Here is a 15568-nt window from a genome sequence, read left to right on the forward strand (position 1 = left end):
AAGTAAACTGTACTAATTAGTTCTTTTTTTGTCCATTAACCGATCATTAAGCTTTAAATAAATATTTATGATAAGTCCCCTTATGATAGCACTAGCAAAAAGTAGGGGTGTGCATCTGTCCATAAAGTGGTGGTCTGATATGAATCTAGATACACGATTTTAGGTATGAATTACTTTCAATATATTTTAATGCTTTACATTTGAATGTCTCAACTCAATGCAGTTTGAATCTATTTGTAAGGTGAAAAAAAGCAGACCTTAACTGTACTAGATGTGAAAAAACTGTAACATCCCCGATCATCCGATTTATCTGATTCATAACTTTATAACCAGACGTCCACTAGGGCTGGGACAATATGCCATTCTCGCGGTTCAATTCTATTACGATTTTTGGTTTTGGGGTGATTTAAATTGTGATTCTTTGATATTTACGAGTTTACCGATTTTTAGCTTACAACAGACCATGTAAAAAATGTAAATGATGATGATGTCTACAGACTATCAAGAGCCATATTTTCCCATAAAATGCCCATCACCTGAGTCAGAGAGAAACATTTCACCCACTGCTGGAAAAATTGTGGAAACTTTTTCCCAATCCAGTTTATAAACAAAGACTGAAATAAAGAATCTGAATTTGAAAAAAACAAACTATTTTTTGACAACGAATCTTGTTTTTAATATTGACAAACAAATAATCCCAATTTACCAATTTTTTATTTTTTCTCTCACTCCTAACAGCCATCTTTCCACGGTGGATATAGATTGATGCGGAGGCCTGCTGGTCAATGTATTCTTATCTTTTACATTAAAATCAATTTCTGGTTTGTATGTGTGAATCTTTTCACCCTAAACAGTATCAATGTCGACATCCAGCCGTAAGAGAAAACACACAAATGTGATGTATTCGAGGTCATCCGGTGTATCGATGTAAAACAGAGCAGCTGTGACTGATCTTGAGTAAAATCAACACTATTTTACTGTTGTAGCTTACTGGGAAAGTTCTTTTTTATAAAGTGCTGTTAACAGCAAAGGATTATGAGAAAAGTAATGATACAGTCAACTAAAATTCAGTAATAATACTGTAAATCTTTTAACAGTAGCTTACTGGAACCTTGCAGCCAGTAAGTTATTTCAACATTTACAGCAACATTTTCACAGTGTACAGTCAGTTGTCTCTCAGTCAGCCAGGGTGTTGACTGGCTGTTTACTATCCTGTGTTCTTGGGCAAGACACTTAACTTTTCCTGTCATCAGAGATGGTGAAGTGGCATTCACCACAGCTTATTTGCTGAAAAAAATTACCAGCTGTCTCCTTCACTGTCTATCTCAGTGTTTATCTAAAGATATCAGTTACTGCAGATTTAAAATAGGAAACTTAACCTTTTTTTTCCAGAAACATTGTCTTTGCTAGAAAGGAAAATTCAACCGATGTCAATGAGGACAATTCCCCTAGGACTACTTTCCACAGTGTGATTTTTTTCCTATAAAAACTGTTGACTGTGACGTCTGTGCTGCTTTCTCCATGAAGAAATATTTCTGTTGAATTTTGTAAATATCATGATCTTTTATTTGGATGAGCAGCTGTGTTAGACTAATTCATAGTCCTAAAGGTCTTTAAAAGCTGACCACAGTGCGCAGCAGTGTAAGTATACATGCTGTATTCCTGTTTGTGCTGAACCTAAATCCACAGTTTCCTCACACTGAGGTGCAGAGTAAACATGAACATGGGCCCAGCCACAGGTATCTGGAGTGTCTCACTGACTGGTAGAGAGTGCTCCTCAGGAGTGGAGAGTAAACATTAGCCTTTTTGGTCTTTATTTGGTCACTTTGCTGAGCTTTTAACAGACTAAACTTCACTGACTGAGCTCACACTGAGGCAGGGCCGGCGTGTGTAGTCTCAGGGGTTGAGCTGTTTAGAGGATACGTGACGTGTTCAGCTGGATGCTTCATTTGCTTGTGTTCAGCTACAGCTGGCCTGTCACATGGTTCGTCCCCTTTGTTAGCCTTCCTGAAAAGGTCAGCTACGTTCATACATCAAGTGTGAGGCTTTACACCCCCCTTCTCACTTTTTGACCCCACAGCCCGCTGCTGTGTCCCACATCTACATCTCGGTTGGCTTAACCACAAACCACTCCTAGTTCTTCTTTTTTCCCCACACTTCCTTTCCATCAGCTCTGTTTCTCCACATTCATCCTCCTCCTCCACTGGAGTCGACAATCAGCTACCATCTGGTTCAGCATCACAGGGTAGCCGTCTGGACTGACCCCATGCAAAGATCAACTTCCTGAGATGTCAAAGGGACTTGTGTTATTGCATTCACTGGGGATAGGGGGGAAAGTGGGAGGGGGGTATCCTCTCGCCCCTCTTCTCTGAGGCCCCAAGATGTTTTCTCCAAGGGATTGATGCATCTCCCACGCAGAGGAAGATAGCGTTTCCCCTCTACAGAGTGCAGGATATCATGGAATTATATGTCAAACTACAAAGTGTGTTTGTACAGAAATGGTACACCAACAAAGAACGCACACATTTCTACAAGCGCTGCTGCTTATGTGACATCTGATCCCTCATCTCCTCCTGAATCTGAGCCAGTCTGAAAGGACAGAGGCACAGAAAATATCAAGGAAGTGGCTTTTCTTTCCTGATTGCTTTGAGAGATTTATGCTTCCTTGAAATTTGAAAGTCTGGAAATCTAAGTTAAAGTAACCCCTAGTGAGCCCCAAAATTCAAGCAGGGCCAATAAGAGCAGAGCATGTGTGTCGTTCCTCCTCTTATCAGCATGTTCCTTCCATACATCTGCAGAGACATAGGGGGGTAACCATAATTTACCTCTAAATAGGGCAATTAATCCTGGCATTGATTTGTTATCAGTAGAGGAACACTGCTTATTGAGTTACATAAGATACTCTCCCATAATGCTGCTGACTTGGAGGGAGAAATAAACAAGTCATGTCAGTTAGTGAGGTTACTACCCATTAATTATGTGTAAGTTTTCAGATAATTTGATTTCCAGACTCTGGACACAGCGTAATTGAATTGCAGGTAATGAATAAGAGGAAGACGACGCAGCAGGATCATGCCTGTTGCCTGTAGAAAAGTATAAAGCTTGATGAGTTGAAGGTATTGCGTGACTCAATGTGTCGTTAGAAACCGTTAGATGAGTGAGGGATATTTTTGATGCGCCCAAGGAAAGTTTGGTTCACGTGGACATTCAGGATTTCCTCTCATGGACAGAAAAATACAAAGTTTCCTCCAGACATTTAAATGTGACCTCAATATGTCATTTTCCTTTGACTTTCCTTTGGTTGGTTTTTGGATTAACATTGTTTCATTTGATCCTACCATGTTTGGTTAATGTTCCTCTATTGTTTATTGTAAATTTTGTCTTCCATGACTTTGGTTTCCTACCCTGCTTTGTGAGTTCTCCTTTTCTCTGAAAAAGGAGCCCTTCATTTTCAGAGCTTTGTGAAAAGTTCAAGTTCTACAGTTTGATGCCAAAAAAATATGAAAAAAGAGGAAAAACAACAGAAGCAAATGTGGCAAATCTTCAGTCAAACTTTCCTTTGAAGGAGTTTTCAGTGGTTTTGAGGAAATATATTGGCACTCTTTCAAAAAAGATGAAAAGGTTGATACAACTCTCATGACAGTTGATAAAAATCAAAGCATGAGTTAGCTTTGCACAAAAACTAAAAACAAATGGTTACAGCTAGCATGGATCTGCTTGACGATAACAAAATGAGCTTACAAGCTATTTTAAAGTTTACATATCATTTTCTACTGATGGCTGAAATAAAACTGTAATTTTTTTATTTCTTTAATGTATTATGGCATTGCTAGTTTCCTATCCTTAAACCAATCTAAGCTAACGTAGGCTAACTCTTAGCTAACTCTCGTAGCTAGCTTAAGCTAACTCTAAGCTAAGCTTGCTATAGGCTCCGCCCTGTTGGCTATGACTGCTTTTTGCAGCAGCTCTCTCTTCTTTGTCCGTTTCTTGTAATTTTTTTGTCTCTTTTTCGTAATCTTTGTATTCATTGTAAAGTGGATCATTACTTTGTACGGCTCATTTGTTGGTCATGGACACCAAACTTTTTGTGGCTTCAGAAATATTTTTACTACTTTTTCTCCAGTGTTTGTCTGGAGATCCTACATGTAACCATGGCCACATTGTTTACATGTGAACTCGGCTGTTAGCAGCCTGTAGCATGTCAATACTAATTGGTGCAAGGCCTGATGTTTTCCAACAAGGTGAGGAGAAGGAGGTGAGGACGATGTGCTGGTTCTCAGGTGTGAGCAAAGAAGTGACGACATAGACCTGTCCTTCCATCCATCGTTATTGGGAACATAAGATCTATCTCCAATAAGATGGACAAGCTAGCTGTGCTAACACAGCAACAGAGGGAACACCAGAGGGCAGAGTAGCATCATGCTATTCACAGACATGGCTAACAGAGCTAACATCAGACACCAATGACACATTGGAAGAACCTCACCTGCTGTGAGCAGACAGGATCCAGGAGACAGAGACAGAACAGACTGCTGAAGAAGCTTAGTCCTGGACCCTGTGGAGGTGGAGGCTGGCTGACTGGACAATGATGGACAAGCTGTCATCATCTATTTTCTTATGGACCTTTTCGCACTTTCTATACACTTTCTTACTTTTGTTTTCTTGATTGCTACTGGAACTTCAATTTCGTTGTACTTGTTACAATGACAAGTTCTATTCTGTTCTAACTGCCTGATAGCAGTAAAGCTTCAAACCTACTGCTCTAACCTTCATCTTTATTTTGTGATTTTTTTATTTCATGTGATTTTGTACTTTGCATGGTCATTGATGCTAACTTTTGTGCATTAAGTGATTAAATTTTAGTATTTTTGCTTCAACTCCCACCTTTTGGAGAGACATCCAGGAAGCCAAAGCCCAGATTGTCCTGCCCTCTCTGTAACAGCAGCATGTGAATTCTCAGCTCTGATGTGATATTTTAGTGTGTATTGCGTCAGCCCCTGGATAATGAGCTACAAATATTGAATTGAAAACAGACACAGTCCTTTTTTCAGTTTTATAGATCTCATAGCCTCCAGAAACAAATATCCACCACACACCCTTGGCGTCCAGCACTAGTCTCCAAGTAAACACCATGAGAGCGATATGCGACCGCACATTTCAACAAGCTTCGATGAGTAATGAGGTTTATCAAGTCTTTTGTTAAGCTCTGGCTTGGTGCTGGTCGGTGCAATGCAACCCAGGCAATTCTTTACAGTTTTACACACTCAACACACACCCACGAGTCCTGAGTTAGATAAGCACCAGAACTGCCACTCCTTGCTCCTAAAGACACCTCCTGCACATTATGTGGCAGCAATACAGCTGAAGGAAATGAAGCAATCGTAATTAGTCTTTGTCACAGTATCAGTTGCGTCACTGAAGGCTCCACCTTTAAATTTTGGCAGATGGCAGACAGAAAGCTGTGTTTTGGTGGTGAGTTTGATGAGTCAAAATTGAATCAGAGTCTGTGGAGTAAAAGGTTTCCCAGTAGTTTCCGATCCACATTTTCTCAACACTGCTGTTGTCTGTTTCTTTTATCAGAGAGGTAGTTTCCATTTTATGCAACCTTTTTATGACACTTGACAACTGACACTGCACATGGGAGTCATTTTCATTTGTAGGAGCAGTAATGTAAGGTAGATCATCTATAACTTCTATGGCCTGACCTTGTTTCTTTTCCTCAAGTCGCAGCCTGATGAGGAAGTCAGTTTATGATCGTGGATATCAGGTCACCTACCACCTGCAACCCAGTTTTGAAACCACAACTGGAGTGTTTACTATACTGCTGTTAGCTTGAGCAATCACCGTTTTTTTATTCTTCCTTGTACACTACAGAAGTGTTAGTGGGGGATGTTTGTTGAACCTGTAGTCACCTTCCAAGTGAGGCTTTACTGCTCATCATATAAATAAAGTCAACAAAACATACAGACAGGAAGCAGGCTGTATATAAGCACCTGGGAGCTGTATACATATTGTATATGGGAAGCCGCAAGCTAATTAACCATTATCAGTATCACTACCAGCAAACAGTACAAATCAGTTTGATTAATTTTCACAGCTTCACGTTGATGGCAGCATTTGTTGTTGTTTTTTTACAGTTTGGTTTCTCAGCCTGAGTAATAATTAAGCAGCTAATTACATCTCACATGGCTGCTCTAATTAAAACAATCAGCTCACTCTTGCCTTTTGTTGCTGCCTGGACGCTAGGCTGCTGGACTGCAGGGTTCATGACGGGGAGATCCCTCAGGGACAAACTAATGAGGAGGAGGTGAAAAGAGAGGCGGGAGACAGATGTTTGTGACTAATTCTCCCTGATATCGTTCCCTGGTGCCGTTGGTTTGCGTGAATTGAAGTCAACAACATGAGAAAAAAAACACAAAGGATGAGATATTGGCAGTTTGATGGAGGAAAAAGATGAGAACATTTTTGCAAAATTTGGCAAATCAGACATGCCACTGTTAAATTACATTGTATTGTGGCAATGTGAGGTGTGTCCCAGAATTTGCAGCATGTGTTTTGTCTTTCTTCGAGTCAAGAGCAGACATGTTGTGGAATGTGACCCATGAGACGTTACAACAACACCATCATTTCTAAAAAGGAGGGAGAATAAGTTGTTTTTCTGACCCGGTTGCTTAAGTTAACCACAAGTTAAAGAGACTTAAAAGAAAAATCATTATGTACTCATTATATGAGCATGCAGAGCGTCTGCGTATGTGTGTGTATTAGTGATGTCAAAGGTGTTGGACCCAGCTGACTCCTCCTGTGCCAGTCAGAACCTGTCTAACCGGCTCGGGGAATGATAACACGCTTTCCCAAAACCACCTATTTGAAAAAGTCTCTAGTTTTTTTCTGTGTGCTTATCAGTAATTCCTCTCTCCTTCTCCAAACACTTAATTGCATAACGCCTTATCAGCCCACAACTGTGGTGCAGTGGATCTCCTTTTCTGGGTTGTACAAAACTGAAACTGCAGGAATCAGCATTTGATTTAGGCCCTGAGATTTTATTAAGTCATATCAGGGACCTGCCCTAAAACCACATGTGCTTTAACAAGGCTAAAGTTATTGAATCAGCTATTAATCATAAGATTTAGAGATAAAATTCCCCCAAAGAAGCACACTCACAAATCTCATGGAATATATGACACACAAGTCTTTTCTCTGAAATGACACAGCGGGGCTGGAGATTCTGGTTGCAGTGTTGTTTAAACTAGCCTGCGATGCAGTGGAAAGATTCAGTCCTCTGCCAGTATAAATACAGCCAGCTCACTTTGACTCATGAGCCAGAACTCACTTCGTTGGTGCGATCTGATTCGGACTCTAGATGCAACCCAGATCGCTTATTTTTCACATGACAGCTGGCCAAGTTATGACTGCGCAGACCAAGATTCACAAACAGAGACACACGCACAGAAAGTTGTGAGTGGAGCCAAAGTGTTGCATAAGCAGTGTGATGATAACACCGTGGGCTTTGGATAAATGATCTTGTGCTTCAACTTAATCTCACTAATTCTTCTTTTGTTTTTCTTGCAGTATGTCAAGGCATCACCAACCGTTTAAACCTTCTGGGTTCAAAAGAAGACCACTATCTGAACATGGTGAAAACCTACAGCAACTGCACTGTGGTGCTGGAAAACCTTGAGATCACCTACATGGAGGAGCACCGTGACCTGTCCTTCCTCAGGGTAAAGACGTTACATAAATGAACATGCACTTAACAGATGGGGAAAGATTCCTATTATCGGTTTATTTAAAGTGTCTCTTCGGTGGTCTGAAGCCAGTTTGTCAGACAATCTATCCTGGATCTTTACAGGCTCGTCATAGCTGCTCTTATCGCTCCAGTGCAGATAATTAAAATCAGTGGAGAGTGGGTTCGTAGGATGATTCAATGTGTTTATGACGCTCCTGTTGGAGCTTTTGCTTGAGCCCCAGCTGTAACGACAAGGCTGTGAACACTGGGGCAGATGTGAAGAGGGGGACCACACACACACTCAGATGCTGGCTTGCAAACTCGAACGCAGAATAAAATACAGTCAGCAGATATTGTGCAGGAGTTTTGGAGATCCAATTTCCACATGTGGGGAGGGAAGGGCATTACCCCCGCACTTTTTCCAAGCCTATTTTTGTCTCTTTTACACTTTGAATCTGAGGAAATCTTACTTGATAAAGTCCAGCTGTTATATCAAAGGTCCCATATTATGCTCCTTTTCTGCAGTTTAATATGGATCATTGATGTCTTCATGAAGTGGTAGTAACATGTTTTGGTCCGAAAAGCCAATAAATCAAGCACAGCAGCATTGTTTCCAGGCTCTCATAGCCCCTCTGTTCAAAACGCTCTGATTTAGTGGGCGTGGCCTCCATATGTAAATGAGCCACCGCTGATACCGCCCACTCTTCCGCGTCACTGAGAGTGGCGCCATGAGCTCCGAGTGCACAATGTTTAGAAAACAGCGGAGCTCGTTTACTGTGACATTACGGGCTGAAACAACAGGCTAACCGCAGCTAAAGTTAGCATCCTGATGCTAACACAGAGACAGAGGGGACACTGAGGAAAAGCTCTTTCATCTGCTCCACAGCACACAGCTTTTAAAATACTCACATTTCCAGGGTCTGAGTTTTGTTGGCGGATGGTTGGTAATGTGCCTGGATCCAGGACCAGTCTATTCGCTAGCCCTCTGTTGTACTGTCCAAAGTTGGGAAAGCAGTGGGCCGTGAACTGACTAGCACACACGTGCACAGTTTTACTGAGTGTAGCTGGCACATTTCCTTGATAAATGAACTCTAGCCACTTAGTCTTGTCTTCTTCCAAGATGGGAAGCTTGTGCATGGAACGATGTGGCTGTTTACAGCCAAAAATAGAGCAGTGATGGCTCTTCAACTTCGGCATTCTCCTCCCACACACACACTGAGGGAGCAGGGAGGGGAGTGGGCGAGGAGGGGTTGTGGGGGGGTATCTGCTCCGGTGGACCAATCAGGTCAGCTCCTTATTGGTCAAAGAAGAGAATCGCTGACATCGGCAAATCCCCCAAATCCAAACAGCTCGTTTTAGGTCAGGATTTTACATTCACAAGTACTAAGTACAGATTGTGTCATTAAATATCATATTTTGTGGGCTGGGATGAAAAGTCAAAAACCCACAAATTTCACTTAAAGACCTAATAAAGTGATTTTTGCATATGTGACCTTTAATAATGGGAGAAGTCCTGAGTTGATAAAAAATGCTGACTTGTGCATCAAGGTTATCTTCCGTTGTATTTTTCTGCTTAAAGACTGGGATCTTGTCTCTTGAGCATTTTACTGATAATTTACAGGTGGTAAAATGTTGCTACACTATTCTTGCAAACGATGCTACTCATAACAGTTGATTGAGTAAAAACTCCTTGAAAGACACTGCATATTTACTAAATGAGTCATTTAATGAGTAAATTTATGGTTTATAATGAACAAGATTGGTTGAATTAAAGAGCCGTAGAAAGCATCCATCTATGTTTGTTTTTTTTCACAGTAATAATATTTTGATCCAGCAAAATCCTGACCATATAGGATTATACCCTTGTTTTAAAAAGACAATTTTCTTGTATTTGTTCCCCGCAGTCTATTGAAGAAGTTGGTGGCTACGTCCTGATCGCCCTCAACACAGCGTCCAGAATTTCTCTGGAGAACCTTCGCATCATTCGTGGTCATTCTCTCTATGAGGGAGAGTTTGCTCTCTCCGTGTTAGCCAATCACGACAAAGCTACAGGACAGGGCACCAATGAGCTCATTCTCACCAGTCTCACAGGTAAACTCCACATTTAGATTTTTTCAGGTGTTGTAAAAGTCTTCCAGAAATGTTATGAAGAAGTAAAAACTTAGTTATTATAATATTTATCGTGTGATCCAAGAGGCCTAATTTTTCTACTGTTTCAGAAATTCTTAAAGGTGGTGTGAAGTTTGGACCTGGTCGTTTGTGTAATGTTGAAACAATCCAGTGGTACGATATCGTAAATGCTGAAACCAAACCTGTCATGGAGCTCCCATTGGCAAGCAACAACCCGCGCTGTAAGTAACACACTGATATGTGCAGCTTTGAAGAGTTTAACAGTTTAAAATGAATATTTATTTTTTATTTTCTGCTCCTACAGGTAAAAGATGTGACTCAAGCTGCTTCAATGGGTCGTGCTGGGCACCTGGGCCAGAAAACTGTCAGACCTGTGAGCTGTGATTTTGAGATTTTTCACACAAAATAAAACTTTTTTTATATAAATGATTGTTTTTGATATGCTTTGAGACAGTTTTCAGATTTAATTTTACAAAGAGCAAATGCTTTCTCTTTGGATTCATGTTCGAATAAAATAAAAGGCTTCAAATGAGTCACTGAGCATAAATGGAGCTGTTGAACATTTTCAATCTGATAAAGCATTTCACTTTTTAGTGTTGTCCATGGTGCTGCCAGTACTCATAAATCAGCCCCCAAAGTCCTCTTTTTTTGTATAACATGTTGTGTTGATGTCATTTTCACTGCATGCCGTCAGGAGTCAGGTGAAAATCAGCTGCAAAAAAAGATGCTTCTTTGTGTTGCAGATTCGAATGTTTTCACAGTTTTAGCACGGCCTCAGAAATCAAAGGAAAAACTTGCTGGAGGTCGTCCCACTGACTTTGTGCTGCTCTATATTTCAGTAACTAAGCTGAATTGTGCACAGCAGTGCTCTAAAAGATGCAAAGGACCTTCGCCCAGTGACTGCTGTAATGAGCACTGTGCTGCAGGCTGCACAGGACCAAGGCCTACCGACTGTCTGGTGAGAGAAAGACACCTTCATATGTAGGACAAGAGTAATAAAGGAGAAGCTTAAAGAAAAAAACACTCTGAATGTTTTATACCTCTGCATTAAATCTGGATTTGAAGCCTCCCATAAAACAAAGCCCTCAGTCAGCAGCATCTGCTTTTATGATCAGAACTTGTAGCTGTTATTGGTTTCAGCACCAATGAGACATATAACTATGGATTAAATCTTTCATCTGGCACTGCCTGGAGTATCAGCGTCTGCTCTCCCTCTCTGTGCAGCTCTGTGGATTAAGCCAAAGCTGTGATAGAGGAATGCAGTGTTATCATTACTGTGGGGCTCTGTTATGGTCCCAGACTGCTGGATGACTGTTGTTTGTGCTGCAGGCCTGTCGGGATTTCCAGGATGATGGGGTGTGTAAGGACTCCTGCCCGGGCCTCATGCGCTACGACCCAAACCTGCACCAGCTGGTACCCAACCCACACGGAAAGTACAACTTCGGGGCCACGTGTGTCAAGAGCTGCCCACGTAAGAAACGACTACAGAAACTTTCTGTATTTTTAGCCAAAAATGTCCCTGAACCTTCTTGGCACTGGTATATTAATCACTTTGCATAAAGTCTGCTCTGTAGCTCTTATCTCCACAGTCAAGATAAATAAAAGAAAAGTAGGTTGCCTCAATGGCCCGTATGAAACACGCCATGCGTGATTATGAGCTTTTTCACATTGTGATAAGCTGAACAAGTGGACTGGCTGTCCTTCAGAGCTGTTAGACATTCAGTGGTTACAGTTAGTCTCAGTTTAATTATAAACTGTATAAACACGGAAAGAAAATGATTGAGTTTCAGGGTGTGTTAATGCAACACTTCTCTCTTTCTCAGTTTAACTTGCTCTGCTCTGTCCAAGCATTACTCATGTTAGAGTACTCACAGTTTTATAATGCACCGTCTGTATCACCACACTGGAGATATACAGGTCTTACAGGTCACTGAATCTTAGAGATAAATTGATTTTATTATGTTTGATCTCTTTTTGCTCCAATACTTATACTAATATTCAATCTGTGGTTGTTGATTTGTTCATGATCACGCTGTAACAGCTTGGGTTTTGCAATCCCTGCAGATAACTATGTTGTGACTGATCACGGAGCGTGCGTGCGGACGTGCAGTGGCAACACATACGAAGTGGACGAAGGAGGAATCAGGAAGTGTGCAAAGTGTGATGGCGTGTGTCCAAAAGGTAGGGGGCAAAACCATCACCGTGTCACCTAGGGAGAATGTTTCTGACTCATATTTACATACTTGCTGCTTTGTGCTTCGTTTTCATTCCTCTGAAACTCCAACCTCACAAATATTTAGCTGCTAGCTGTGACACACCAGGGGCGTTTGTTTCCAGTGTCACTCAAAAAACATCATCAATAAACCAAAGAGTAAATCATTGTATTATTCAAAGTATGCACATTTGTAAAATCTGTCTGACCTACTTTAATCTGCTCTGGTCGTTTTTTTCTTGACTAATAACTTTTTATGGTTTTTAGTGTGTAATGGACTTGGAACAGGGAACATGACACGCATCCTGTCCATCAATGCCACTAACATAGACTCCTTTAAAAACTGCACTAAAATCAACGGAAACATCGCCATCATCCACACTTCAATCCATGGGTAAGTCAATGACACAAACATCATTGCAGCCTGTACGCTGTCACACACACACATACACACACATAAATCTGTGTCAGATGATTGCTGTTAACATGTGTGTCCTGTGTGTCTGTAGGGACACATACACCAAAACACCAAAGATGGTTCCCTCCCAGCTTGATGTGTTCAAGACAGTTAAAGAAATTACTGGTAAGGCTGTCAGATCTGGGAATTGTATGACACACTGAATACACACTAAAAAGTTTCACAATGAACTTCCTGCTTGTTGCTCCAGGATATTTGTGGATTCAAACGTGGCCGGAGAACATGACCTCACTGAGTCCTTTTGAGAATCTGGAGATCATTCGAGGACGAACTAAACGGTACGTTGCTTGGAAAGACCCCCTGTAGATTCACAACAGCTGGGATTTCTGTTTTTTCGAGCATTGAGTAACTAACAGGCAAGGCCTCCTAAAAACTCTCCTTGTGTTGTTCTCCTCTTCCTGTTCCACTGTTGTTCTTTTTTTTTGTAGTGGCAGCCGCAGCGTGGTGATGACGCATCTCAACATCCAGAGCCTTGGCCTTCGCTCCCTCAAAGAAATCAGCGATGGAGATGTGGTCATCATTAAGAACGATAACCTGTGTTACACTGATAAAAGCCACTGGAAGAGGCTTTTCAAATCAGACAGCCAGACTGCAACCATAGAGGAAAATGCTGATCCTTCTTCATGTGGTACACAGCAAAATGTTTCCCAGTGCAAAAGACAGATTTCATTAATGACCTCTAATTTTCTAAATTGGATACTCAAGCGTGAAAGTTTTTTTTAGATTTATTTGTTTGTTTACAGCTCAAAAGAACAACACTTGTGACAGGAAGTGTACAGCAGACGGCTGTTGGGGCCCCGGCCCTGACATGTGTTTCGCCTGCCGTGACTACGACCGTGAAGGGAGCTGTGTTGACTCCTGCAACATCCTGGAGGGGTGAGGGAGGACTTTAAGTTTCGATGCTTGAAATGCTCTGTTCTTTTCCAAACAAACAGAGTCTCAGATATGTGTGTTTTAGAGTTAAGTCTCTTTAAAGTCTCTTTTTATACCTTCAGCTTTAGATACATTTGGGGATTTACTGTCGAAACAATATAAGACTAATTACAATCCCTGGTAGGTTGATGGTAGAACTTTAGTTTAGATGACAACTTGCATAAGATTTGAGACTTTGATCCTTTTTTGTGTTTATGAGGAATAAATTTGCACAACTAAATCTTTTCAGGATAGCTTCTGATCGTTAAAAATGAAGGAGCTTAAGAAGGTGTAGAATCAAAACATTGCAAATTAAAATCTCAGAGCAAGATAAAACCGTGCTTTGAAGTCTTTATTCACTCCAGTACATATAAGACAAAACATTTCAGCTGCACTGGCACATCATTCGTTTATCTTTGCAGAGCTTTGTCAAACATTTAATCCAGCCGTGCTTACAAGTTAACTCCTGGCCTCAAAAGAAAAAAAAGGGAGATGACAAATTTCACTTAACATGTAACTGTTTGAACTGTGATGCAGAAGCAGTGACAGAGACTGTGAGCTGTCATGTTGTTTTCTTGCAGAGAGCCGCGGGAGGCCGTCATGAATAAAACCTGCATGGAGTGTCACCCTGAGTGTCAGCGCATGAATGGGACTGCAACCTGTAGTGCACCTGTACGTGAAACAACTAAAACATCAACGCAAACACCTATAAAAAAAATTAAACTGAACCAAATTTCCTGAAATAATGAGATGTAATTTTTCTAACTTTTTGATGCCAGGTACAGCATTTTTGAAACATGCTGCTAGTATCAGATTTAAGATCCGCATTATACTTTAGAAAACTATCATAACTCTCCTGTTTCAACTGGGGATGCACTGATCCAACTTTTCTAGACTTTGGGCATCGACTGATACTGATCTAATACCAGTGTTAAATAATAACCTGCATGCCCTACTGTGGGATACGACTGGTAATGTTTTTAGTAAAAGACAAAAAAATGAGTACTCAATGGAATTACTGATGTGGACATTTATATAAACTATAAGTGTTTAAATGTTTAACAGCTGTTTGGTTAAAACAATGCTTCAGAACTTAGTGTCACATTCAGACAGATCCATTTCCACCAATACCCAGCTACTATTACAACCAACCCGATACCAGGAATGGATCAGTGCATCCTTAGTTTCAACATTGGGTATTGAAATAGTTCTATTTTAAATCAAATTTTGACTTTCATTCTGAAATCTGTTTTCATTTTAAGCACCATCCTGATGTTTTCCTTGGAAATTAGGTGGCAAGATGTCAGCAATTCATGCCTCGGGTTGAAAGTCAAAATCAAAGAGAAACTAACAAATTACACTGCATGAAATCTTTTTGCTGAAGTGTTGGTGCTACCAATTTATCCATCAACAGCAGCTTTGACAAACAATAATTGCAAAGAAGCCGCAAGTCGTGTTTTGTTTGGACTAAGAGGTGTGGGTGTGTGAAGAAGTTGTTTACTTTTATAGGCGTGTAATCCCGTCTTTGACTGAAAAGAAAAAGTTCTTGCCACTTTAGAGAATGTGGAAAGAAACTAAGGGATTAAACGACAATCATTATTGATAATAAGGTAGAGAGGTTTGAAAAAAAGTATTGAATTGCATAAGTGTTAATTACCTGAAGTAGAGTTACTGACATCTCTGTTGTTTTTATTGCTAAACATTTGGAGCTTTATGAGAAAGATGGACGCAACTTCCTTGAACGAAATATTACTATGAGACAGTACGGTTTACAAAATATTTACTACTCCTCCTGAGAGCTGTAAACATCAGGAGCCCTTTTTGTTTTTTTACTTTCAGGGCTCTGGAAACTGTACAAAGTGTGCCAACTTCCAGGATGGACTGTTCTGTGTGTCTCGCTGTCCACAAGGCGTGCCAGGGGATGATGACACACTGGTTTGGAAATACGCAGATGAGATGAAAGTGTGCCAGCTCTGCCACAAAAACTGCACCCAAGGGTAAAAGCATTGTTCTGCCAACCTGAGAACTGGCACTACTTTTCTCTGTGCTGCAAACATTTGTCTGTCGTAATATTGATGCAGTAATTTAATCCAGGCCAGACGGGTCAGTT

At 40.8% G+C, this 15568-nt stretch overlaps 1 protein-coding gene across 1 annotated transcript in view; it reads left to right on the forward strand.

Moving 5' to 3' along the window:
- The window catches only part of egfra (epidermal growth factor receptor a (erythroblastic leukemia viral (v-erb-b) oncogene homolog, avian)), a 49752-nt gene that overhangs the window by 17159 nt on the left and 17025 nt on the right, over positions 1 to 15568 (forward strand). Inside the window, exons 2-15 of the mRNA XM_074688373.1 lie at positions 7570 to 7721; positions 9631 to 9817; positions 9946 to 10077; positions 10161 to 10229; positions 10696 to 10814; positions 11186 to 11327; positions 11921 to 12037; positions 12336 to 12462; positions 12578 to 12651; positions 12737 to 12824; positions 12975 to 13174; positions 13290 to 13422; positions 14040 to 14130; positions 15298 to 15455. Of these exons, the coding sequence (XP_074544474.1) occupies positions 7570 to 7721; positions 9631 to 9817; positions 9946 to 10077; positions 10161 to 10229; positions 10696 to 10814; positions 11186 to 11327; positions 11921 to 12037; positions 12336 to 12462; positions 12578 to 12651; positions 12737 to 12824; positions 12975 to 13174; positions 13290 to 13422; positions 14040 to 14130; positions 15298 to 15455 (1789 nt within the window). The remainder of the gene's footprint in view (positions 1 to 7569; positions 7722 to 9630; positions 9818 to 9945; positions 10078 to 10160; positions 10230 to 10695; positions 10815 to 11185; positions 11328 to 11920; positions 12038 to 12335; positions 12463 to 12577; positions 12652 to 12736; positions 12825 to 12974; positions 13175 to 13289; positions 13423 to 14039; positions 14131 to 15297; positions 15456 to 15568) is intronic.

The sequence above is a fragment of the Halichoeres trimaculatus genome, unplaced genomic scaffold, assembly GCF_033239565.1.
Source record: "Halichoeres trimaculatus isolate MK-OKI-2021-1 unplaced genomic scaffold, fHalTri1.1 fHalTri1_scaffold_15, whole genome shotgun sequence".
In the NCBI taxonomy this organism is placed as follows: Eukaryota; Metazoa; Chordata; class Actinopteri; order Labriformes; family Labridae; genus Halichoeres; species Halichoeres trimaculatus.